This window comes from Stomoxys calcitrans, chromosome 2 (assembly GCF_963082655.1).
Source record: "Stomoxys calcitrans chromosome 2, idStoCalc2.1, whole genome shotgun sequence".
Classification (NCBI taxonomy): Eukaryota; Metazoa; Arthropoda; class Insecta; order Diptera; family Muscidae; genus Stomoxys; species Stomoxys calcitrans.
In genome coordinates this window covers 59,076,202-59,101,968 of record NC_081553.1, presented here as the reverse complement: position 1 = coordinate 59,101,968, position 25,767 = coordinate 59,076,202, and the positions used below count along the sequence as shown (strand labels likewise).

The 25,767-nt window shown below is 43.4% G+C and overlaps 2 protein-coding genes across 2 annotated transcripts; both read right to left on the bottom strand.

Moving 5' to 3' along the window:
* Window positions 1-491: 491 nt before the first annotated feature.
* LOC106087120 (cytochrome P450 CYP12A2) lies at window positions 492-5,843 on the bottom strand. Its single transcript, XM_013252042.2, has 5 exons — window positions 5,704-5,843; window positions 5,218-5,633; window positions 1,759-1,875; window positions 1,178-1,628; window positions 492-1,115 (listed from the first exon to the last, which is right to left on the bottom strand). The coding sequence occupies exons 1-5, from the start codon at window positions 5,758-5,760 to the stop codon at window positions 513-515; spliced, it is 1,644 nt and encodes a 547-aa protein (XP_013107496.2). The 5' UTR covers window positions 5,761-5,843; the 3' UTR covers window positions 492-512.
* A 6,629-nt stretch (window positions 5,844-12,472) lies between these two features.
* Window positions 12,473-21,255, bottom strand: LOC106087121 (cytochrome P450 CYP12A2). The gene is made up of 5 exons (XM_013252043.2): window positions 21,112-21,255; window positions 20,662-21,053; window positions 13,693-13,809; window positions 13,187-13,637; window positions 12,473-13,126 (listed from the first exon to the last, which is right to left on the bottom strand). Exons 1-5 carry the CDS (start codon window positions 21,175-21,177, stop codon window positions 12,518-12,520), a joined length of 1,635 nt encoding a protein of 544 aa, XP_013107497.2. The 5' UTR covers window positions 21,178-21,255; the 3' UTR covers window positions 12,473-12,517.
* Window positions 21,256-25,767: the final 4,512 nt, after the last annotated feature.

The window sequence follows — 25,767 nt, the reverse complement described above, 5'->3', positions numbered from 1 at the left end:
TTTGAAATTTTGTATAATGTATGACGTGTATAATCTGAATCGGTCTATAACCTGCTATATTTTCCATATAAATCGATCTTCTGAATGTACTTCTTGAATTCCTAAGGGGCGCAGTTTATATCCGCTTTGGCTGATAATTTGCACAATGTCCAAAGACTTCTAACACACTGGCCAAGTAGGGTCTGAAATGGTGCATAACCATAATTTGTCCCATAGAAACCCACCTCACAATAGTAATTTTGAGCCCCTGTGGGTGGCAATTCTTATCCGACTTGGATTGTCCACAATGGTCTGAATCGGCTCATAAACTAATATAGCTCCCATATAAACCGATCTCCTGATTTACCTCTTGAGCTTTTAGAGGGCGCAATTCAACGTTTGAGTAATGATAGACGTTTTGACCAATTTTCCACAAAATTTTAAGCTTTTCGCTAGAGTCATGATTTTTTGATCCCTTTCTCAAATTCAATTTTTGAATTCTTGGCCAATTTTATTTAATAATTTATTTCTTCTCACTTTTCAACATCAATGAATTTAAAGGTCAAAGGAATATTTGGTACTCTAAGGAAAAGACTTTTAAAGGGTTTATCAGTTGGATGATTGAATTCAATATAGAAATTGCGTATCAAACGGGCTACGGCCACTTCCATTTCCAATTCGGCTATACGCCGTCCCACACAACTGCGAGCACCAAAGCCAAATGGGAAATAAATGAAGGGATTGCTCGATCTCAAATCTTGAGGACATTCTCCAGCTTCGGTAACGGCCTCAGTAGAACGCAACCAACGTTCTGGTAGGTATTCCTTAGCCCTGCGATAATGGGCATCATCACTGAATAAGGATTCGTAGACAATGGAAACCTGGGTGCCTTTTGGTATGCGATAACCACTTAGCACTACATCATTGGCTATCAGGCGTGCTGTGCCAATAAATAGGGGATAAACACGCAAGGCTTCTTTCAGAGAGGCCCTTAGGTAAGGCATATTTTTAAAGGCTGCTTCATCGAACTCGGAATCTTTGTGAGGTAAAACTTTTAAAACCTCTTCTCGTAGGATGGATTGTTTTTCGGGATTGAGGGCCAAACACAAAAGCCAAGCGGTAATGGATGAGGTGGTCTAGAAGAGTTTAGAAAAAATGTACTTTAATGAATTTTTAGTTTAAATCGTTTGTTTTATACCGTATCCACTCCGGCCATCAACATATCCATGGCCATAACTGCGGCAACCTTCTTATCCTTTTTAGCCAATTTCTCCAATACACTTTGCTCACTTTCTGGTTTCTCTGGTACACCATTTCTACGTTCTTCTTCTAAGCCTTCAATGGCCTCATTAACATATTTGCTGGTCAAATCTGTTATGCCATCCAGAGCTGCCATTAGACGCTTGAAGGAACGAGTTTTTACAAATTTCCATATGGGTGGCTTAAATTCCACATCAACTGAATAGGTAAAGAAATCCGTAAGCCATGCAAAAAGTTGGGCGACTTCGGGATCCTCATGGTTCTTTGTTAGTAAACCGAATTTCTTGTTTAAGGCTACTATGGAAATGGATTCCAAGGCCCAACGATTTATTTCGGTTTCGAATGTCTTGGGCACTTCCAGGGTATGGGGGTCGCGAATGTCCTTGATTCTGAAAAATTAAGGAAAAAATAAAGGAAATCAAAAATCTTATAGTTGTAAGGAATTGTGATCATTAGTTAGGAGAAGAAACTTTTTCATTTATAGGAAAAAATCGAGTTCTCTTCTTTTGTAGTCTTTACCTTGTTACGAATTCCTTGTTGACTTGGGATAATTTATTGAGATACAATCGAACGTTCTTGGGTTGCAGCAACACTGGATTGACCATCGATCTAAAAGAACCCCATTTTTCGCCTTTGCTGGAGAGGTAAATTGTAAAAAAAATAAGTATAAAAAAATGGGAAAGTTTTAAGAAATTTTTTTCAAAAACTAAAACAAACAAAAAAGTTTGGCGAATATGGTAGCTATTGCAGGTTATTGAACGATTTGAACCGTACTTGGCACAAAGTCGTAAAAGAACACAACGTACCAAATTTTAGCTTAGTCGAATAATATGTTGAACTATTCTAGGGACCCAGGAAGCTGAACGCCTGGGTTCGAATCCTGGCGAGACCATCAGAAAAAATGTTCACTGGTAGTTTTCCCCTCCTAATGCTGGCAACATTTGTGAGGTACTATGTCATGTAAAACTTCGAACTTGGCCGTTCGAACTCGCCTGTAAAAAGGAGGCCCCTTATCATTGAGCTTTAACTTCAATCGGACTGCACTCATTGATATGTGAGAAGTTTGCCCCTATTCCTTAGTGACATGTTCATGGGCAAAATTTGGATTTGCCGTTTTAGGGACCCAAGAAGTCAAGTCGAAGGAGCTATATCCAAATCTGAACCGATATGGCCCATTTTCTATTCCCAACGACCTACATGAGAAAGGAAGTATCTGTGCAAAATTTCGAGCGACTGGCTTTACGAGTTGGAACGCCATAGGAATTTCCACAGACCAAAGTTGAGAGATCGTTCTATATGGCACCTATAACAAAATCTGGACCGATCTTGACCAAATTATACAAGGATATAATTATCATCGTATTTCATTATAACTCCACTACAATATCTGTAGTTATGTCTTAATAGGGGCTGATCTGGATCATATTTTCTTCAGGTCCCGGGAACTCGTATAAAAGTAACATTTTCAAACAATAAATTAGCTTTTTATGGGATTAAGACCCTAAATATGAAGATCGATCTACATAGTCTGATCTGATATTTTGGGTCGGATGTCGGGAAGCTTGAAACAACTCACTGTTTGAATTTGGCATATCGGTCTCTATGAAAGTTATATCTAAACATACCATATTTGGATCGGATGTCGGGAGGGCTAAAGCTTCTCATTGTTTCAAATTTCAGCGAAATCGAATAAAAAATATAGCTTGTATGGGCTTTAGACCCTTTATCGGAAGATCGGTCTATATGGCAGCTATATAGTCCGATCTGAACCATATTTGAATCGGATGTAGGGAAGGCTGAAGCTACTCACAGTTTCAAATTTCAGCGAAATCGGTAATATATAAAGCTTGTATGGGCTTCAGACCCTTTATCGGAAGATCGGTCTATATTGCACTATATTCAAATATAGTCCGATCTGAACCATATTTGAATCGGATGTCGGGAGGCCAAAAGTTACTCACTGTTTCAAATTTAAGCGAAATCGGTAATATATAAAGCTTTTGTGCGCTTCAGACCCCTTATCGGCAGATCGGTCTATATGCCAGCTATATCTAAATATTGTCCGATCAAAATCATATTTGGGTCAGATGTCGGGTGGCTTGCAGCAACTCACCGTTTTAAATTTCAGCAAAATCGGATAAAAAATAAAGCATTTATGGGTTGTAGATCCTATATTCCCAGGTCGGTCTATATAGCAGCTATATCCGACGAAGCTTATTTTGGCTCAATGGGTACCTAAATAAGCTGAATTGTCGATTTTGGAGTGAAGATCAGCCAGAAGCATTCCAATAGCTACCAATGAATCCAGAAAAAGTCGCAGTTTGGTGCGGTTTGTGGGCTGGGGGCGTCATTGGGGTGTACTTCTTCAAAGATGGTGCGTATCGTAACGTAACTGTGAATGGTGAGCGCTATCGTGAGATGGTATCCAATTTTTTTTGCCTAAAATAAAAGAGCTTGACTTGCATGCCATGTGGTTTCAACAAGACGGTGCCACATGCCCCACAGCACCCGTAGCAATGGACTTATGGAGAGGCGAGTTGGGTGAACATTTTATTTCACGTTCGAGATCGGTCGTGCGATTTAACGCCTGTAGACTATATTTTATGGGGCTATTTTAAAGCTCTTGTCTAAATAGACAAACCCGCTTCAGTTGACGCATTGGAAGACAACATTGAAGCATTTATTCGTGAGATACCGGCCGAAATGTTGGTGAGAGTATGCCAAAATTGGACTAAACGAATGTACCACATCATTTGCATGAAATAATCTTCAAAAAGTAAATTATATAGACTGTACTATCGACTCAAATAAAGATTTCATGCATTTTTCTGAATTGTATGTGTTTTTTGAATAACTTTCCTATAGCTCTTAAAAAATCTCTCTTTATATGGGAGCGAAACCTGATCCGATCTGCACTAAATAAATAGCGTTCTTCCTTGGGACAAAAAAATGGCATGTGCAAAATTTAATTAATTTTGCGGAACTTATTTGTTCTTTGCACTGCGATCAGCCTGTGAATGATGCTACCAATGCTGTTTTGTGTATAGGCAGTGATACCTCACTACAGGCGACTTGCCTTTCGTTAGGTTTGTCTGTTTGCGTTCTCTTTTTTTGGTCTTATAATCTTATTATAATCTTATTTATCGGCCAGTGCTTTCTATTCGTAGAATAGCACTACTCTAGTGGTGCACAAAATGGGAGCATCAACGCTCTACTACTCTACTCTACTCTACTCTACTCTACTCTACTCTACTCTACTCTACTCTACTCTACTCTACTCTACTCTACTCTACTCTACTCTACTCTACTCTACTCTACTCTACTCTACTCTACTCTACTCTACTCTACTCTACTCTACTCTACTCTACTCTACTCTACTCTACTCTACTCTACTCTACTCTACTCTACTCTACTCTACTCTACTCTACTCTACTCTACTCTACTCTACTCTACTCTACTCTACTCTACTCTACTCTACTCTACTCTACTCTACTCTACTCTACTCTACTCTACTCTACTCTACTCTACTCTACTCTACTCTACTCTACTCTACTCTACTCTACTCTACTCTACTCTACTCTACTCTACTCTACTCTACTCTACTCTACTCTACTCTACTCTACTCTACTCTACTCTACTCTACTCTACTCTACTCTACTCTACTCTACTCTACTCTACTCTACTCTACTCTACTCGACCAACGACCTACATCAACATTTAGTATCTGTGCAAAATTTCAAGCGGCTAGCTCTACGCGTCCGACCGCTACCGTGGATTCGATAGACGGACGGACATTGCTAAATCGACTCAGAACGTCGAGACGATCAAGAATATATATACTTTATGGGATCCCTGATCAATATTTCGAGGTGTTACAAACGGAATGATTAGATTAGTATACCCCCATCCTATGGTGCTGGGTATTAAAATGAAGTACCCTCTTTTCAGTGGGCTATTTGATTGCTCTTTCAAACTTACGTGGCCAAAATACCCTCGACGCCTTTAAAAAAATCTGCCCGATGAACACTACGATGATATGCCAAACCATCTGAACCTGGGCGTACCGGCCAAATACCCTCATTGCGAAAAAGAATTTCAAAATCATCCGGATTGTGGCTCATCACGGCATCGTCGCGACCAAATAAACCGGGAATTTTAGATATATTTCCACATTCATCTTTGACATCCATAACCATTTGAACACCATCCAATTTGGAATATTTTCCGCCAGGCAAGAAACCTCTTAAGAATTTTAAAAGCTTTATAGTGGGTATCTCCTCGTAGGGTTTTGCATTGTTCCATTTCTCTTCAAATGCTTTGGCATGGTTTGCATTATCGGACGATATGGTATTTGATGGTATCGAGTCATGGTTCAAGGTTGATTGGAAACGCAACTGTTAGGGGATAAGATAAAGGTGGTTGATGTTGATGTTTGAAGTGCATTTTAAAAAAAAGTATACCAACCTGTTTGGAATTGTTGCGATATAGAATTGATTTTGTTAAGCAATTATAATATTTCATTTTGTTTTGTGGGTTTTATTTCTGACTGTCCGATTTTTATACGCACATAATTATTTTTTTTGCTCTATTCTCGTTGTCCGGCATTCAAAGAGTACTGAGCATTGACCATTGGTTGGGGTCTTTATGTTGGTGTCAGTTTTTTAAAGTTGTTTATATTTTTTTGTTTTTGAAAGCACAAACGCTCTTCCAAAGCTCTCTCAACATTCTCTCAAATATTCTTCAATTAAAAATTACGGCATAACTTTGCTCTTAATGGCATAGCTGCTGGCGCACCGGCAAAACCAAAAGATTTTTTTTTATAATACTCGGCAATTTCAGACCATATTTAGGATAGATGACGAGGGTCTCACCGTTTGAAATGTCAGCAAAATCTGACAATAAAAGTGGCTTTAATGGGTTCAAGATTTACCTTATATCGGTAGATAGATGAGGTATAATAGATGGCAACGATATCTGGTTATAGTCTGATATGCCTATTCAACAACTGTACCTGCGCATGGAAGAAATTTAGTCCTGTGTTAAATTTCAACTCAATATCTCAATTTTTATACCCTCCACCATAAGATGGGGGTATACTAATTTCGTCATTCTGATTGTAACTACTCGAAATATTCGTCTTAGACCCCATAAAGTATATATATTCTTGATCGTCGTGAAATTTTATGTCGATCTAGCCATGTCCGTCCGTCTGTCCGTCCGTCGGTCTATCTGTCGAAAGCACGCTAACTTCCGAAGGAGTAAAGCTAGCCAATTGAAATTTTGCACAAATACTTCTTATTAGTGTAGGTCGGTTGGTATTGTAAATGGGCCATATCGGTCCATGTTTTGATATAGCTGCCATATAAACCGATCTTGGGTCTTGACTTCTTGAGCCTCTAGAGTGCGCAATTCTTATCCGATTGGGATGAAATTTTGCACGACGTGTTTTGTTGTGATATCCAACAACTGTGCCAAGTATGGTTCAAATCGGTTTATAACCTGATATAGCTGCCATATAAACCGATCTTGGGTCTTGACTTCTTGAGCCTCTAGAGTGCGAAATTCTTATCCGATTGGAATGAAATTTTGCACGACGTGTTTTGTTATTATATCCAATAACTGTGCCAAGTATGGTTCAAATCGGTTCATAACCTGATATAGCTGCCATATAAACCGATCTTGGGTCTTGACTTCTTGAGCCTCTAGAGGGCGCAATTCTTATCCAATTTGAATGAATTGTGGCACGTAGTATTTTGTTATGATATCCAACAACTGTGCCAAATAGGGTTCAAATCGGTTCATAGCCTGTGATATAGCTGTCATATAAACAGATCTGGGGACTCGATTTCTCGAACTTCTAGAGGGCTCAATTTCTATCCGATTTGGCTGAAACTTCCTGATATAGCTGCCATATTAACCGATCTGGGATCTTGACTTCTTGAGCCTCTAGAGGTCGCAATTATTATCCGATTTGCCTGAAATTTTGTACGACGGATTCTCTCATGACCATTAACATACGTGTTTATTATGGTCTGAATCGGTCTATAGGCCGATACAGCTCCCTTATAAATCGATCTCTCTATTTTACTTCTTGAGCCCACAAAGGGCGCAATTCTTATTCGAATTGGCTGACATTTTACACAGGTCTCCAACATATAATTTAATTGTGGTCCAAACCGGACCATATCTTGATATCGCTCTAATAGCAGAGCAAATCTTTTCTTATATTCTTTTTTTGCCTAAGAAGAGATGCCGGGAAAAGAACTCGACAAATGCGATCCATGGTATATAAGATTCGGCCCGGACGAACTTAGCACGCTTTTACTTGTTAAAGCCTGCAAAGGGATTACAACTGGCGGATACAGAGACGGACGGACAGACAGACTGTAACGACGAGTTTACCTCTGGTTGCTGGGGTACAGCTCACCGGGGGCAGGGTCAGTCACAGAAATTTATTTGTGTCAGTAACAGAGGGAGAGAGAGAAAACGCGGTTTGTATTGTTTTCAATGAGTTTTATTTGGTAGGTAGTACTTAATCTAGGCGTTATCGATTTAGACTTAGGTTCTAGAAGGAGATCTGCGGTCTGGCGATATCAATACTGGAGACGTGATTCGCTCACGGCGTGGATATGCCTCTAAGTCACGGTGGGGTGGTCGCAGGTCGATGGCACGAGTGTGCGTTCACGGCCTCAGTGGCTCTTACGTTGGAGGGACGAAAGCGGGGTGTTGGCTATGTGTCTCTCAAAGACGTGATTCACTCACGGCGTGGGCACGACCCGAATTTCCAGGGTAGTGTTTGTAGACTCTTGTCATGAATGGGTGTTCGCGGGCTCGGCGGTTCTTTTGTCGGAAGGACAAAGGCGAGGTGCTTGATGTGGTTGTCTCGGGGACGTGATTCACTTACGGCGTGCACACGGCGCTAACATACGTGGTGATGGTCGTAGGCAGACGGCACCTGGGTGTATTCGCGGACTCAGCGGGTCTTATGTCTGAAGAACAAAGGCGAGGTGCTGGCTATGTTGGTTTCAGAGACGGCGGGAATACGGCACTAAGTCATGGGATGATGTTAAGAATTCAGCGTGGGTGCAGCTTCTTCAGAAGGTCTTGAAGGCTCGATCTCGAAGGCGCTGGAGACGATATCACTGCGGGAGCGGCGGCCCGATCAGACCGTCACGATAACATGGACAGTTAGGCGGCGCTGAAGGCTCTGACGTCGGACTGGTTAGAAGATGCAAAGAGCTTCTTCGAACCATGGGAAAGGCTATCAGGCTTTGCTGGTTCCCAGGCCATCCAGGTGTGGTGGGGAACGAAGCGGCAAACGAGATGGCCAGCAATGGATCGATGATTGCCGAAGATTTTGCTGCGGTGCCATGGGATTGCTGTGTTGCTCACAAAAGCCTTAATCGTTCTCCCTTCTATGTCACCCAGCGTGGGTGCAGCTTCTTCAGGTCATGAAGGCTCGATCTTGAAGGCGCCGGAAACGATATCGCTGCGAGGGTGGCGGCCCGATCAGACCGTCACGATAACGTGGACAGTCAGGCGGCGCTGAAGGCTCTGGCGTCGGACTAGTTAGAAGATGCGAAGAGCTTCTTCGAACCATGGGAAAGGCTATCAGGCTTTGCTGGGTCCCAGGCCATGCAGGTGCGGTGGGGAACAAAGCGTCAAACGAGCTGGCCAGGAATGGATCGATGATTGCCGAAGATCTTGCTGCAATATTGTTGTAGTACACAGAGGCGGCAGCCCTTGCCGATGAAGGAATTCATAGAGTCAATCCGGTACGTACAACCGGCAGCCATGGGATTACTGTGTTGCTCACAAAAGCCTTAATCGTTTTCCATTTTATGTCACCCAGCCTGGTTACAGCATCTTTAGATTGAGGTGTTAAAAGCTCGATCTTGAAGGTACTGGAGATGAAATTGCTGCGGCAGCAGCGGCCCGATCAGACCGTCACAATATTCGTGGACAGTCAAGCTGCGCTGAAGGCAGGTAAGGAGATGCAAAGACCTTCTTCGAATCATGGGAAAGGCTATCAGGCTTTGCTGGGTCTCAGGCCATCAAGTTGTGGCGGGGAACAAAGCGGCAGACGAGCTGGCCAGAAGTGGATCCCTGATTGCCGAAGATCTTGCTGTGGAAACGGTGAGATCTACACTGTGCGAGTTTCTTGATAGAGTGGTCGCCTTCTACGTTGGCTGTGCAAACAAGGAGTGGGCTGGAACTGTAGGTTATAGGGTGTCAGGGGCCCTGTGGCCGAGTGTTTCGCGAAACAGGACATCGTTATTCCTGGGGCTGAAAAAGCAAGACTTTGGACTGCTAATAGGAGTCCTGACTGATCATTGCAACGTCGGGTCTTTGACGTCGCTCTGGGTACAGGGAGAGGCAAACTTCTGCAGAATGTGCGATGGCGAGGAGGTGTTAGAGACTGTCGAGCACCTGTTGTGTCTCAGCCCCGCTTTTACGAGGAGAAGACACAAGATAATGGGTGAATACCATGAATATTTCCTTCTGGCTCTTAGCCCTCTTGTTATCCTTTACTTCTGTATAGAGCTGAGATGGCTGACTGCATCATACTCTCGAAAGTGAGTATGATCAAAAGAAAGGCTTTAATTTCCTTCTCTTGTCCTAATTACTATCTTCAATCTTTGTATGTTTATCTATTTTTTTCTCCATCATCTTCTCTTTTACTTACTTCTAGGGTGAATACAATGGACCTAGGTGGGGTAGTATCCGAGGTTGCTAGTCGCGTGCCCTCCAACCTAACCTAACCTTTGTCATCGATTTTCTTCCTATGAGCCTTTTACTGTCATTTCTGTTAGTTCCTTGATATTCACCCAAAAACACAAACCAGATTTTCAAATTAAAGGTCAAGTACTTGGGGGGAACGCCCTACCCAAAAATCCCCCGAAACGGGCACGCACACCGATCAGTAGAATATGGACCTTTAATGAAAGGTATTTTGGAGTAGAATACGAATTTTATATAAATATTAGGGGTCAAGTGTCAGGGGCTGCCCCATACCCCAAAATAGTACCCAAAACGGTCATATTGACCAATCGCTACCATATGGAACTTAAATGAAGCGTTTTTGGAAGGATATAACAACTCTGATATAGGCCACCGTAGCGCAGAGGTTAGCATGTCCGCCTATGACGCTGAACGCCTGGGTTCGAATCCTGGCGAGACCATCAGAAAAAAAATTTTTAGCGGGGGTTTTCCCCTCCTAATGCTGGCAACATATTTGAGGTACTATGCCATGTAAAACTTCTCTCCAAATAGGTGTCGCACTGCGGTACGCCGTTCGGACTCGGCTATAAAAAGGAGGCCCCTTATTATTGAGCTTAAACTTGAATCGGACTGCACTCATTGATGTGTGAGAAGTTTGCCCCTGTTCCTTAATGGAATGTTCATGGGCAAAATTTGCATTTGATATATAATTTAGAGACCATGCATCAAAGAGTGCCGTCCCACACTGCACTTTGGAAGAAGGTGGAAAGCCTATTATTGGCTTTTCTGTTTGTTCCTTGATATTCAACCAAAAACACAAACCAAATATTAAAATTAGGGGTCAAGTACTTAGGGGGAACGCCCTACCACAAAACCTCCCGAAACGGGCATGTACACCAATCAGTACAATATGGGCCTTAAATGAAAGGTATTTTGGAGTAGAATACTAATTTTATATAAAAATTTGGCGCCAAATATCATGGGGCTACCCCATTCCCCCAAATAGTAATGAAAACGGTCATATAGACCATTTGCTACCAGTTGAGAATTAAATGAATCGTGTTTGGAAGGAAATAACGACTCCGATATATAATTTAGAGACCATGCATCAAAGAGTGCCGTCCCACTCTGCACTTTGAAAGAAGGTGGAAAGCCTATTATTGTCTTTTCTGTTTATTCCTTGATATTCACTCAAAAACACAAAGCAGATATTTAAACTAAGGGTCAAATACTAAGGGGAACGCCCTACCTTAAGTGAAAGGTATTTTGGAGCAGAATACGATCTTTTATAAAAATTAGGGACCAAGTATCAGGGGGCTACCCCATTTCCCAAAATAGTAACGAAACGGTAATATAGACCAATTGCTACCAGATGGGAATTAAATGAATCGTGTTTGGAAGGAAATAACGACTCTGATATATAATTTAGAGACCATGTATCAAAGAGTGCCGCCCCACTCTACACTGTTTGCTCCTTGGTATTCACCCAAAAACTGAAACCAGATATTTAAACTAAGAGTCAAGTACTTAGGGGGAACGCCCTACCACAAAACCCCCGGTAACGGGCATGTACACCGATCAGTACAATATGGGCATTAAATAAAAGGTATTTAGGAGTAGACTACGAATTTTATATAAAAATTGGTAACGAAAACTGTGACTTAAATGAAGCCTGTTTGGAAGGAGATAACGACTCTGATATACAATTTAGAGACCATGCATCAAAGAGTGCCGCCCACTCTCACCTTTGAAAAAAGGTTAAAGGGAAGGGCACGCCTTTCCTTCCTTCAGATATAAAAAATAAGTATTCGCCACAGGATCTACACCATCTGTGATATTTTGTAAGAAAATGAGCTCAGCTATTTATAATTTGGCTGAAGAGGAGAATATACTGAAGACAGTGCGTACTGGCCATTTTAATCGGCCGGTCCTGAGTGTATTATACCGGTATTGCTGCAGGTGTCCCTTGGAGTCACCCTGCCCTGGCTTGAACGAACGGTCCTATATTAGGTGAAAGTGGTCTTTATTCCCAACGCGGCAAAAATAAAACACGAAGGATTACAGACCCACTAGCTGTCATCGTTTTTACTTAAAACAATGGAAAGACTGATAGACCTGAAGTTGAGAGAGGGACTGACGCCGAAGAACTTCGGTGGGGCACAACAAGCGTACCTCAAAAGCAGAGTGATGAAGATGGCCCAACGCGAAGTTGTACGAGAGAACTGGAACTGCGCCGCCAAGGTAGAACTTAGGCTGGGGGAGCTCGGCTTGCTGAAGTATGACAGTTGCGCCCACAGTTCCTTTCTGGATGTTTTGGATGCGGAGGGTAGACTGAGGAGGACACCGGTACCGTGGGATTGGGAAATTCATCATTCGTTTGCCCGGAAGGGATGAATGAAGGGGAAATGCCCTTCAGGGAGAAGATTTAGTCAAAGTCTATGTTAACAACTTTTCTGAACATTTTTTGTTTTTTAACATCGATTTTTTTCACAAAAATAATTTTAAAAATACATTAAAATTTTCAGATTATTTATTTTTTTTAATATTTATTTCAAATTTATTTTTCAACATCGGTAAATTTAAATTTCAATGGTATATTGGGAACTCTAATTAACAGACTCTTAAAAGCATTCTCTGTGGAATGATTGAACTCAATATGAAAATTTCGTACCAAACGAGCTACAGCCAATTCCAGTTCCATTTCCACTATGCGGCGACCAATACAAGAACGAGCACCAAAACCAAAAGGAAAATAGACAAAAGGATTTCTAGGTTTTAGGTCCTGGGGAGACAAATTACCACATACTGTCGTCTCATCTTTATGCGTTCTCAACCATCTCTCGGGCAAAAATTCCGAAGCCCGAGGATAAAACTCATCATTGGTCAGCATGGACATATTAACTACAACAACCATTGTGCCCTTGGGTACTTGATAACCACTAAGCACCATATCGGTTACACTGATGCGAGCATTACCAAAACCCAAAGGATAAAAACGCAGGGACTCCTTAATGCAGGCTCTCAAATAGGGCAAATTATTAAAGGCCAACTCATCGAAATCGGAATTTTTGTGGGGTAACACTTGCATGATCTCTTGGCGTAGTTTGGCCTGCTTTTCTGGGTTCTTGGAGAGGCATAGCATAATTCCGGTTAATGTAGAGGTGGTCTGCAATAAGATAAAACAATTTTTTTTTGGGATTACATTTTCTTAGGATATGTTCCCTACCGTATCCACTCCTGCCATTAGCATATCCATGGCCATGACGGTGGCTATTTTCTTATCGATTGTAATCAATTTCTCCAAAACACTCTGCTCACTCTCGGGCTTCTCAGGCACTCCTTGGCTGCGATCCTCCTCTATGCGTTGAATGGCCTCGTTCACATATTTCCTTGATATATCTGTCATACCATCCAAGGTCTCCATGAGTCTATTGAATGTCTTGGTTTTGTAATATTTCCATATTGGTGGCTTGAATTCTATATCCACGGAAAGAGTAAAGAATTCTGTGATCAGCTTAAAAAGCTTTTTGGCTTCCTCGTTATCACGATTTTTGGATAGCAGGCCAAGTTTCTTATCAAGTGCCACTATCGAAATGGATTCTAAGGCCCAAAGATTTAATTCTTCCTCAAAATTTGAGGGAACTTCATAAGTGTTGGGGTCGCGAATTTCCAATATTCTGCAGAGGGAGGAAATTATTGTTTTTTACAAGTTATTTTTTGGGCTACTGTTACCTATTTAAAAGCTCCTTGCCCACTGTGGACATTTTCTGCAGATATAATCGCACATTTTTAGGTTGCATCAAAATTGGATTTACTGTAGATCTAAATGAACCCCAGTTTTCGCCGTTTCTGGAACGAAAAAAATCAATGTTAATAATCTTAACTATTTTTTTCTCTTATAGAAATTTTGTCAAAATTTAAATCCTGTGCAACATTTTGCCATCAAGGATAAGGGACATGACCCTGTGCAAGGGGTGGCGCCAATGCACACCACTGTCTATGGGGAAGCACGGATGTCAACAATGGAGGTGAGTCACTTTTTTGATTACATTTTGTCCACGGGTTTTGCTGTATGAAATAGGTCTAAGGCCACTACTTTCTGCAACCTGATCAGGGAACAGGTTATAGATATAACGCTTGTGACAAACAATGACTCGGTGAAAAACTTGGGCAGGAACGTCTTCACCCAGTGTTTTTTTTAGATCACTGTTGGTTATGTTTTCAGGTCAAGCAGGAGATAGGGAGAGGGAGAACAGAATACAGAAACTCTAGAAGGACCAACTGGGAGAAGTTCCGGGAACAGATACAGAAGCTGGGCCAACTGAGTAGAGGACGTAATCGAACTGGAGGCCACAGTGTGTCTTGTCACGGGATGCCTGAACGAAGCCTTTTGGAGGCATGTCCCGAACGAGCACCACTTCGTAAAACTAGTCACCGAAACTGAGAGTACTCAGGGCGGAGAGCAGGAGGCTTTATAATGAGGCCAAGAGAGAGAACACGGCTGGGACGAATATCGTGAAGCTCTTGGCAGGCCAAAAAGGAGACAAAGAAGCCGAAGAGGAGTAAATGAAAATTTGCCCATGAACATTCCATTAAGAATCTGGGGCAAACTTCTTACACAATTCAATGAGTGCTGCAATCTTAAGCTCAATGATAAGGGGCCTCTTCTTTTAGCCGAGTCCGAATGGCGTGCCGCAGAGTGACACCTCTTTGGGGAGAAGTTTTTACATGGCAAAGTACCTCACAAATGTCGCCAGCATTAGGAGGGGATAACCCCCGCTGAAAATTTTTCTGATGGTCTCGCCAGGATTCGAACCCATGCGCTCAGAGTCATAGGCGGACATGCTATCCTCAGCGCTACGGTGACCTCCAAGAGGAGGAAAGGAAGAGGAAATCACTAGTGAGGCATCTGGGTTGCGCAAAATGCTCTCGAAGGATATTAGCAGGCCTAGCTCCCTAGTATTGGCAGTCCGTACATCCGGCCGGGTGGCTGGGACGAATATCATGAGGCCCTTGTCTGGTTCAAAAAGGAGACGTGGAAGGCGAAGAGGAGTTCATGGGCCAAAATTTCTGCAGAATTAGACATCGCTAGTGAGGCATCTAGGTTGCGTAAAGTGCTCTCGAAGGATCCTAGCATGTTTAGCTTGCTGAAGTGGTAGGACGGGACTTACACCGAGAACGGTAAGGAGATGCACTTTCCGGGCACCAGGAAGAGTTCGGCGATCAAGATATCGTAATACCTACATATTCGTCCATTGCGGTTGTCCTCATAAGGGACATCATTGATAGAGTTGCCAGTCCCTACTTTCCGGCCGGGTGACTGGGATGAATATCATGAGGCCCTTGTCAGTTTCAAGAAGGAGGCCTGGAAGGCGAGGAGGTGTTCCCGGACGAAATTCTGTGGAGAATTGGACAGCGCTAGTGAGTCATCTAGGTTGCGTAAAGTGCTCTCGAAGGATCCTAGCACGTCTAGCTTCCTGAAGTGGTAGGACGGGACTTACATCGAGAACGGTGCGGAGACGGTGGAGTTTCTTATGGAGATGCACTTTCCGGGCGGCCAGGAAGACTTCGGCGATTATCCATGGCGTACATTGTTGAAGAGAAGAAGATATTGAAGACAGTGCGTACTTACTGGCCATTTTAATCGGCCGGACCTTGGAGTCACCCTGACCTGGCTTGAACGAACGGTCCTACATTAGGTGAAAGTGGTCTTTATTCCCAAGGCGGCAAAAATAAACCACGAAGGATTACAGGCCCACTACTCTGTCATCGTTTTTACTTAAAACAATGGAAAGACTGATAAACCTGAAGGTGAGAGAGGGACTGATGCTAGAGAACTTCTGTGGTGCGCAACAATCATACCTCAAAGGCAGGTTGAGGATATGGCGCAACGCGAAGTGTTACGAGAGATTGATACAAAAAAATATTACCCTATGGGGGCCTTCTTCGATATAGAGGGGGCCTTCAATAACGTGTAGATAGGATCAAAAGGCGCCACACTGGGCCACACGGAGATCCACCCTATTATCTCCTAGTCGTGTTATACTTTGTGGCAGGATTATTAATGCGAACCCTTGAGACAGTGTGGTCAGAAGGCGGGTGACAAGAGAAACGATCCAGTGGGGGGTGTTCTCGCCGATTCTGTGGAATCTCGTAATATATGAAATTCTGTTGGCTCTCGGTGGAGATGGCACGAAAATCGCTTATGCGGACGACGTCGTGTTGTTGGTCCGAGGCAGGTTTCGACGTCGACGATTAACGAGATTATGAAAGGGCCCCTGAGGAGACTGTCGCAGTGGGTTGACGGTCAACCCAAGAAAGACGGAGCTGGTGCTCTTTACTCGCAGATACAACATACCGAAATTCAGATTACCGTCATTGGACGGAATTACCCTGCAGCTGTTGAAGGACTGGAAGTAGTTTGGCCTCGATTCAAAGCTCTTCTGGAGGAGGAATACTGAGAAGTCGTAAGGCACTGTGGGCTTTTTACTCCAGCAGGAGAATGTTCGGTAGGAAGTGGGAGGGTCACCTCCAAGATAATCTATTAGATGTGTACGGCCATTGTGAGACCAGGCACTGGTATGGTGGAGGGCCGGGGATAGGAGGTACGAGGGAGTTTGAAAAGGTCCAGAGACTGAGCTGCGTCGGAATCAGACCTGCCGCAATGCAGGCAAGTCTGAAGGCGATGCCGGATATGTAGCTCAGTGAGGCCTATATTCCAAACTGCCTGCAGGCTCGCGTTTAGACTTAGGGAGCTCGGCATGTTAAAAGAGGACAGGTGCGGCCACAGTCCCATACTGGATGCTGTTGATGCGGAGGGTAGACTAAGGAGGATCTCCGACTATCTGGCCGAATGGGATTAGAACATACTGGGAGGTACATATGGAGGGCAAAAGATGGAGTCGGGACGGACGAGTGTACGGTTTTTCAGGCAGAAGTCTGTGCCATTACAGTAATCGTAGGAAAAATTCTGGTAAGGGATCTGCAAATGCAAATTTACCCATGAACATTCCTTTAAGGAAGAGGGGCAAACTTGTCACATATGAGTGCTGTCCGATTCAAGTTTAAGCCCAATGATAGGGGGCCTGTTTTGTATAGCCGAGTCTGAACGGCGTGCCACAGTGCGACACCTCTTTGGGGAGAAGTTTTTACATGGCAAAGTACCTCAAATCCCTGTCAAATGTCGGTACGGTTAAGTTGAGGTGCGTGGGGGATTGCTTGGAATCTCTAGATAGGCTCGGGGTCCACGATGTGACGCTGATATAGGTTTCCGGACATGAAGCGATTCTGGGGAATGAAGGGGCGGTCGAATGCGTCTGTGCCGGCATTGTGAGCACATTGACAGGGGCTATAACTGGCCTATGTGCCATGGAGCATGGGAGTACCGAATAATGACTTCTACAACAGTTGTCTTAATAAGGATGAGGAAGGGACTATCAAATACTTGCTCTGTTCATGTCCGGGTCTGTAGGGACCCAGGGTCTCCCTTCTGGAGAGGCTGTTCTTCTTCAATCTGGGTGATCTTACGAACGTACCTCTGGAAGTCTCCTGAGATTTGTGAACGCTAAGGCGCTCTGGCCTGTCATCGACCGGAGAAGAACGAAGGAGTTACTAGCGTTCGATAAGAGGTTGCTGAGCTCATTGAAAGGGGCCATAACCGGACACTGTGCCATAGACCGCATGGCATCGTGCATGGGAGGACCGAACAATGACTTCTGCAGCAGTTGTTTTGATGAGGATGAGGAGGGGACTATCGAGCACTTTCTCTGTTCTTGTCCGGGTCTATGGGGAACCAGGCTTTCTTTTCTGGAAAGGCTGTTCTTCTTCAATCTGGGTGATCTTGCGAACATACCTCTGGGAGGTCTCCTGAGATTTGTGAACGCCAAGGCGCTCTGGTCTGTCATCGACCGGAGACGGACGAAGGAGTTACTGCACATTGAAAGGGCCAAGCCGGACACTATGCCATAGACCGCATGGCATCGTGCATGGGAATACCTCACAATGACTTCTACAGCAGTTGTCTCGATGAGGGTGAGGAGGGGACTATCGAGCACTTGCTCTGTTCATGTCCGGGTCAACAGGGACTAAGGCTCTCCTTTCTGGGGATGCGGGCCTTTCTCGAACTGGGTGATCTTGATAACGTACCTCTGGGAAGTCTCCTGAGATTTGTAAACGGAACGCGATGGTTCCGAAATGGAGTGCGATAAAATCCGGCGAAGGTACATACGTGCTTGCACGAGGATGTAATTGGTGTTTTACTTCTGGATATGGTCCGAGGAGGCCACCGCAGCGCAGAGCTTAACATGTCCACCTATGACACTAAACGCTTGGGTTCAAATCCGGACGAGAACATCAGAAAAAATTTTCGGCGGTGGTTTTCCCCTACTAATGCTGACCGTACACCCGTCCAATAGTCTTAGAGACATACACATGGTCTTGTAAAAACTTCTCTTGAAAGAGTGTCGCACTGCGGCACGCCGATCAGAGTCAGCTTTAAAAACGTGGCCTCTTAATATTGAGCCGAAAACTTGAATCGGACTGCCCTAATTTATATGTGAGAAGTTTGCCCCTGTTCCTTAGTGGAACAGGGTCAAACTTCATTCTAGGGTATCACAATGGGCTATACTAGCCTCCGAGTAAACTCAACAGGAAACTGAATTGGAATTGTCACATTCAGGAGCGTACTGAGAAGGCTCAAAGATGTTCGGCACTATGTAGACAGGCCGTAGGCTCGAAATGGGGCCTGGATCTGAGGATAGTCTACTGGCTCTACAGGAGCGTGTTTAGACCAATACTTACTTACGCCTCAGTAGTTTGGTGGACTGCTATGGAGAAAAAGTGCAACCTAAGGACCATACAACAGGTTCAGAGAACATGTTGTCTTGGTATAGGCGGAGCGATGAGGACCACGCCCACTAGGGTACTGAAGACTATTCTATAGACATCCGACCCATTGACATACAGACTAAGTGTGAGGCAGCCACTGCGGCTATGAGAATTAAGGCGATGGAAGAATGGATGGAGGATGGGAGCAGCTTATACCATCGCCGAATAATCGAGGACGCGATAGAAAACCTGGAAGGAAGTGGAGAGTTTTCCGATCGGATACCTGAGACGACACTTGAGGTCGAGTGTGAGTCACTATTGCCATCGGCTCAGTCTTGGATTGACAGCACCCTAGCATTGGATGATCATGTTACACAGATGGATCAAAGCTTGAGGACAGAGTGGGCCTGGGGGTCTACATTGAGAACCCAGAGACTGAGATCTGTTTTAGACTGCCTGACCTTAATACGGTCCTGCAGGCGGAGATCCGGGCGATCACGGAATGCGTGGGGTGGTTTGGTGTGTTGCTAACGCGAGGACGTCGAGTGTGAACATCCTTACGGACAGTAAAATTGCCATAAGGGCAATAACAACCAGGATGGTAAGGTCACGAACAGTCTTGCGGTGTTAGAAGGAGATTAACGCCTTCTCTGAGGATGGTAAAATCCGCATCGTTTGGGTGCCGGGCCATAATGGAGTAAAGGGGGTGAAGGCCAGAGAACTGCCGACAATAAACTTGATTAACCCGTAGCCTTTCGCGTCGACGCAGTCTGAGTTAAAGGCGTGGGAGACGAATGCGCATGCAACCCTGTGGAACAGCGAAACGGTGGGTATAGTGGCGAAAATCTTATAGGGGGATCCAGATCGTGAGAATAGGAGACTTTACTGAGAAGAAGTAAGAAGGAGGTCAGTAGAGCTATTGGTATCATGACGGGACACATAGGACTTCGAGCTCACTTATGTAAAATCGGTGCGGAGATGATGGTACGTTGGAGCATTTCCTTTGTCATTGCCCGACACATAAGTGAGGACACTATTGCAGATATATACCAACTTAGGGGCGTGGCATGGAAAACAATTTGGGTTTTGAAAGAAGCACGGAATTCCTAACTTAGGTTTCCATTTTCGAGGTTACTTTTTTGTATTTAGAGCGCACAAGAAACCAATTGCTGGCTTATGTATATGCCCATAGTGGTATGGGGCGGATTAATATCTGCGCCCTCTTTTCAACCTAACCTAACATAAACTCATCTTTGGTGGGCAAACCATTTAACCTAACCTTACTGTTTGTCATCACTTCAAAGTGTGTTGTTTAGCTTCGTCATTCCTTTTTTTATATTTTGTAATATTGGCCGAAGACCCAATAAATGGTGATAATGACATTTTCAATCGAACTAGCTATGTCCGTCCGTCTGTTCGTCGGAAGGACGATAACATTCGAACTCGATATTTTGCACAAATATTTGTTATCGATAAAGGCCTGTTGAAATTATAATTGGGCCGGATCGTTCCATGCTTAAATAAAGTGGCCATATAAACCGATCTCAAGATTTGACTTCTTGAACCTCTAGAGTCCTCATTACTTAGCCGATTTAGTTGAATATTTGCCCGAATGGTTTCGATACGACTTTTTATATCCATCTTAAATATGTTCTAAATCGTTGCCATATAAAACGATCCCTTCATCGAATTCGTAGGCTTCATCATGCGAAAATGCTTCCTATCCAAATATGTAGAAAAAGCCATGGGAATTTCTTGTTGTGACCTCTCGTGCGAATAACTTAATAAATGCGATCCATGGTGGAGGGTATGTAATATTCGGCGCAACCGTGTTTATCAAGCTTTTTCTACTTTCTATTTCAAGTTTATACTTACGAAGCTATCAGTCCTTCAACACCTTGAAAGAATTCACTCCGATGATTGTTGCGATGATAGCTTAAGCCTTCCGAGCCAGGTCTTAGTGGCCATATACCTTGATTGTGCAAAAGCTTTTCTATATCTTGTGGACTATGTGTGAATACTGAATCAGGTCTACCGAAAGTCCCCTTCATTTTTGATATCGGACCCAGTTCTGTTCTCATTACCATTATCATATCGGCAACATCAAGTTTGGCAAATTTACCACCGGGCAGAAAATTTCTTAACATTCGCAAGAGGCCCATTGTGGGAACTTCCGCATAAGGTTTGGCCGCCTGCCATTCTTGTTCAAATGTGGTGGAGCTTTCGGAACCAATGGGCTTGGCGGAAGGGGAGGCCAAAAAACGAAGCTAAAACGACAAGAAAATGAAAACGGAGGTTTTGAAAATAAAATTTTGATTTATTTACTTGTTTCAGTGGTTGGTTTGACAGTTGGCATAGTCCTTCTCCAAGATATTTTCGGCATGTGATCATCTTTGATTTAGAATTTCGTTTTTTATTTATTAAAAATGCGTTTGTTGAAACTTTTGTTTAGTAGAGCAGAGACACTGCTCGACTACTTTCTATAAATTTTTTTAAGTTTCATATATATTTTTGTTTAATTATTTTTTAATGAATTGAGAGAACAGAAAGCTTTCTCTCAGTGTGAAAAGCTTCTTTGTGGGTTCTCTTTTTGCCATCAAATTCTAAATAAACATCAATTTTATATGTTTACGCTCTTTTTGTTATGAATACTAAAATAAAAACAAATAAAGCTTTACATAAATTTATTAATATAACAAATTATAAGCGAAGCGCAAGTTTGCGTATGGCAAAGCAGCATTTGCTGCGATCTCAATGCTGTATGAGACCCAAGCTGCTACATGTTGAGAAAGTTCAGCAAGATACAGTGTAGCAAATAATTTTTGGTTTACTCTGCGTCTTAACTGAAAAGAGGAAAAATAAAAAACAATACAAAAATAATATAAAATAGATTTAAATAAAAAAGTAAATTGGAAATAAATTAATTAAAACAAAACAAGTAAAAATGCGTTAAGTTCGGCCGGGCCGAACTTTGGATACCCACCACCTCGGGTATATATGTGAACCACCTTTCATCAAAATCCGGTGAAAATTGCATACCTTATGTCCCATAGCAGTTATACAGAAATATGTTCCGATTTGGACCAAATACTAATAAGTACCATGTACGACACGGATGTCGAAAAGCCTAACATAAGTCACTGTGTCAAATTTCAGTGAAATCGGATTATAAATGCGCCTTTTATGGAGCCAAGACTTTAAATCGAGATATCGGTCTACATGGCAGTTACATTCAAATTTGGACCGATTTGGGCCAAGTTTCAGAAAAATGTCGAAGAGCCTAACACAAAGCACTGTCCCAAATTTCAGCAAAATTGGATAATAAATGTGACTTTTATGGGCCTAAATCCCTAAATCGGAGGATCGGTCTATATGGCAGCTATATCCAAATCTGGGCCGATCTGGGCCAAATTGACGAAGGATGTCGAAGAGCCTAACACAACTCACTGCCTCAAATTTCAGCAAAATAGGATAGAAAATGTGGCTTTTATGGGCTTAAAGCCCTAAATCGGAAGATCGGTCTATATGACAGCTATAACCAAATCTGGACCGATCTAGGCCAAATTAACGAAGGATGTTGAAGGGCCTAACACAACTCACAGTCAGAAATTTCAGCAAAATTGGATAATAAATATGGCTTTAATGGGCCTTAGACCCTAAATCGGAGGATCGGTCTATATAGCAGCTATATCCAAATCTGGACTAATCTGGGTCAAATTGACGAAGGGTGTCGTAGGGCCTAACACAACTCACTGTCAGAAATTTCAGCAAAATTGGATAATAAATGTGGCTTTAATGGGCCTAAGACTCTAAATCGTAGGATCGGTGTATATGGCAGCTATATCCAAATCTGGACTAATCTGTGCCAAATTGACGAAGGGTGTCGAAGGGCCTAAAACAACTCACTGCCACAAATTTCAGCAAAATTGGATAATAAATGTGGCTTTTATGGACCTAAGACCCTAAATCGGAGGATCGGTCTATTATATGGCAGCTATATCCAAATCTGGACCGATCTGAGCCAAGCTGACGAAGGATTTTGAAGGGCCTAACACAACTCACAGTCTTAAATTTCAACAAAATCGGATAATAAATGTGGCTTTTATGGGCCTAAGACCCTAAATCGGTCGATCGGTCTATATGGGGGCTATATCAAGATATAGTCCGATATAGCCCATCTTCGAAATTAACCTGCTTATCGACAAAAAAAAAGAATCTGTGCAAAGTTTCAGCTCAATATCTTTATTTTTATAAACTGTAGCGTGATTTCAACAGACAGAACGGACAGACGGACGGACATGTTTAGATCGTCTTAGATTTTTACGCTGATCAGGGATATATTGGGTTGCCCAAAAAGTAATTGCGGATTGTTCATATAGTCGGCGTTGACAAATTTTTTCACAGCTTGTGACTCTGTAATTGCATTCTTTCTTCTGTCAGTTATCAGCTGTGACTTTTAGCTTGCTTTAGAAAAAAAGTATAAATAAAGTATATTTGATTAAAGTTCATTCTAAGTTTTATTAAAAATGCATTTACTTTCTTTTAAAAAATCCGCAATTACTTTTTGGGCAACCCAATATATACTTTATAGGGTTGGAAATAGATATTTCGATGTGTTGCAAACAGAATGACGAAGTGAATATACCCCCATCCTTCGGTGGTGGGTATAACAAGTAAAAGCATGCTATGTTTGGCCGGGCCGAATTTTGGGAACCCACCACCATGGATTCTGCTAAAATATGGGAGCTATATCTGGTTAAAGATCGATTTGGACCATACTTGCCACACTTGTTGAGAGAGCAGACCACTATGTGCAAAATTTCAGCCAAATCGGACAAAAATTGCGGCTTTCAGGGGCTTAAGAAATCAAATCGGGAGATCGGTTTATATGGGAGCTATATCAGGTTCTTGACCGATTTGGACGATACTTAGCACAGTTGTTGGAAGTCATAGCAGAACACTATGTGCAAAATTTCAGCCAAATCGGACAAAAATTGAGGCTTACGCGTAGATATAAGATACTGGAGTTCAGACTCCCGTCCCTGGACGAAGGAGGCGAAGTACCTAAGCATAATCCTCGATTCGAAACTGTTCTGGAAGAGGAACACCGAGGAAAGAAGCCGAACAGGCGTAAAGAAGCGCTTTTTACCCCTGCAGGAGGATGTTCGGTAGGAAGTGGGGGGTGACTCTCAAGATGATTTATTGGATGTATACGGCCATTGTGAGACCAGTACTGTGGAGCACTGGCATGGTGGGCCGTCGTAGGGAAGAGGACGCGTGCGAAGGAGTTCAAGAAGGTCCAGAGAACAGGATCACAGGGGCACTGAGATCCCCACCGCAAGCAGGCCCGTAGGCGATGCTAAATATGCAGCCCATTGCGGTCTATATTTGGAACTGCGCCGCCAGGGTCGCGCTTAGGCTGAAGGAGCTCGGCATGCTGAAGGAGGATGGTTGCGGCCACAGTTCGATTCTGGGTATTATGGATGCGGAGCGTAGACTGAGAAGTATCTCCGACTACGTGGCACCAGTGCCGACTGGAGTGAGGGCATTTGCGATTCGTTTTCCTGAGAGGGACGAATGGAGGGCAGATGGTGTATTTGAGAAGGATGAGACCTCGATCTACACAGATGCCTCCAAGATGGAGTCAGGGACTCGATTGGGGGTCTACTTTGATGCTCAGTATGTCTCTGGGACTGCCGGACGAGTGTACGGTGTTTCAGGCTGAGGTCTGTGCTATTGCAGTGGCCGCAAGAGAAATTCTGGTAAGGTGCCTACCGCCCTCGAAACTCAGAATTTATGTGGGCAGTATGACGGCGCTCAAGGCGTTAGGGTCGAGGATGGTGAGGTCGAGGATGATGAGGTCGAGATGCGAGGCGGACTGTTTGGAATCCCTGACATTGGTTCCTGGGCATGAGAGGATTCCAGAGAAGAGAGAGGGCGGACGAATGCGCCAGCAGGGATTCGTCTGCGCCTGGCAGACCAGTCATCGGTCTTGCCTACGTGCCATTTATTGAGTTACTGAACACAGTAACACAGTCAGGGCGGCGTCGGTGGCAAGGTGGGACACGGTGGATGGTTGCCGGACTGCGAAGTCGCTATGAGTGTTCATCGACCAGAGGAGGACGAGGGAATTGCTGGCGTTCGATAAGAGGTCGTTATAACCGGACACTGTGCCATAGGCCACATGGCGGCGCGCATGGGGATACCACACAATGACTTCTGTAGGAGTTGCCTCGATGAGGATGAGTAGGAGACTATTGAGCACTTGCTTTGTTCCTGTCCGGGTCTGCAGAGACGTAGGCTTTCCTTTCTGGGGAGCCGTTTCTTCTGTGATCTGGATGAAATTACGAACTTACCTGTGGTATCTCTCTTGAGTTTTGTTGGTGAAACGGGGTGGTTCCGAAGGGGAGGTGACACAGACTCCGGCGTAGGTAGGTCCGTGCTTACGTAGCGAAGGGCGGTTCTTCACCTCCAGCTCGGGTTTTCTCCACTCCTCCTATCTTTTGCCTTTTTCTCTTTTTCCGTGTATAACCTCTAGCACGAGGTCTCACATTTTCCTTTTTCTTCCCTTTCTCTCTCTGGAGTACCACAATGGGTCAAAATGGCCTCCGAGTGAACTCACCTTTGGTGGGCGACCCATTCAACCTAACCTAACCTAATCCTTGATGACGAGGTTCTACGTCTTCTATGCTTTTTCCTCAAAAACTAGCAATGTGTAGTAGCTATAGACATATTGACCATTACTTACATGCAATTTTTACCATATCTTTACAGGAATAAAGGATTTTCGATCGATTTTGATGATAATCGAAGGAAAACTTGATGACGTCATTGGAGCAGAATGTAAGTGTTTTTTTTTATAAAAATTGGTCAAAATTTATATACTTGAAATATCTAAAAAATTTATTTGTTTAATGTTTTAAGTTTTTTTTCCAATATTTAACAAAAGTGAAAAATCGTCATCCAATACTGAAGCCAAAT

Coding starts and splice junctions, on each gene's coding strand:
- LOC106087120 (XM_013252042.2), bottom strand. CDS start 5,760: ATGAAATATTATAATTGCTTAACAAAATCAATTCTATATCGCAACAAT. Junction 1,876..5,217: donor GTCGAGGGTATTTTGGCCAC/GTAAGTTTGAAA, acceptor TTACCTCTCCAG/CAAAGGCGAAAAATGGGGTT. Junction 1,629..1,758: donor AACAAGGAATTCGTAACAAG/GTAAAGACTACA, acceptor TTAATTTTTCAG/AATCAAGGACATTCGCGACC.
- LOC106087121 (XM_013252043.2), bottom strand. CDS start 21,177: ATGATCACATGCCGAAAATATCTTGGAGAAGGACTATGCCAACTGTCA. Junction 21,054..21,111: donor CAAACCAACCACTGAAACAA/GTAAATAAATCA, acceptor TTGTCGTTTTAG/CTTCGTTTTTTGGCCTCCCC. Junction 13,127..13,186: donor TAATGGCAGGAGTGGATACG/GTAGGGAACATA, acceptor ATCTTATTGCAG/ACCACCTCTACATTAACCGG.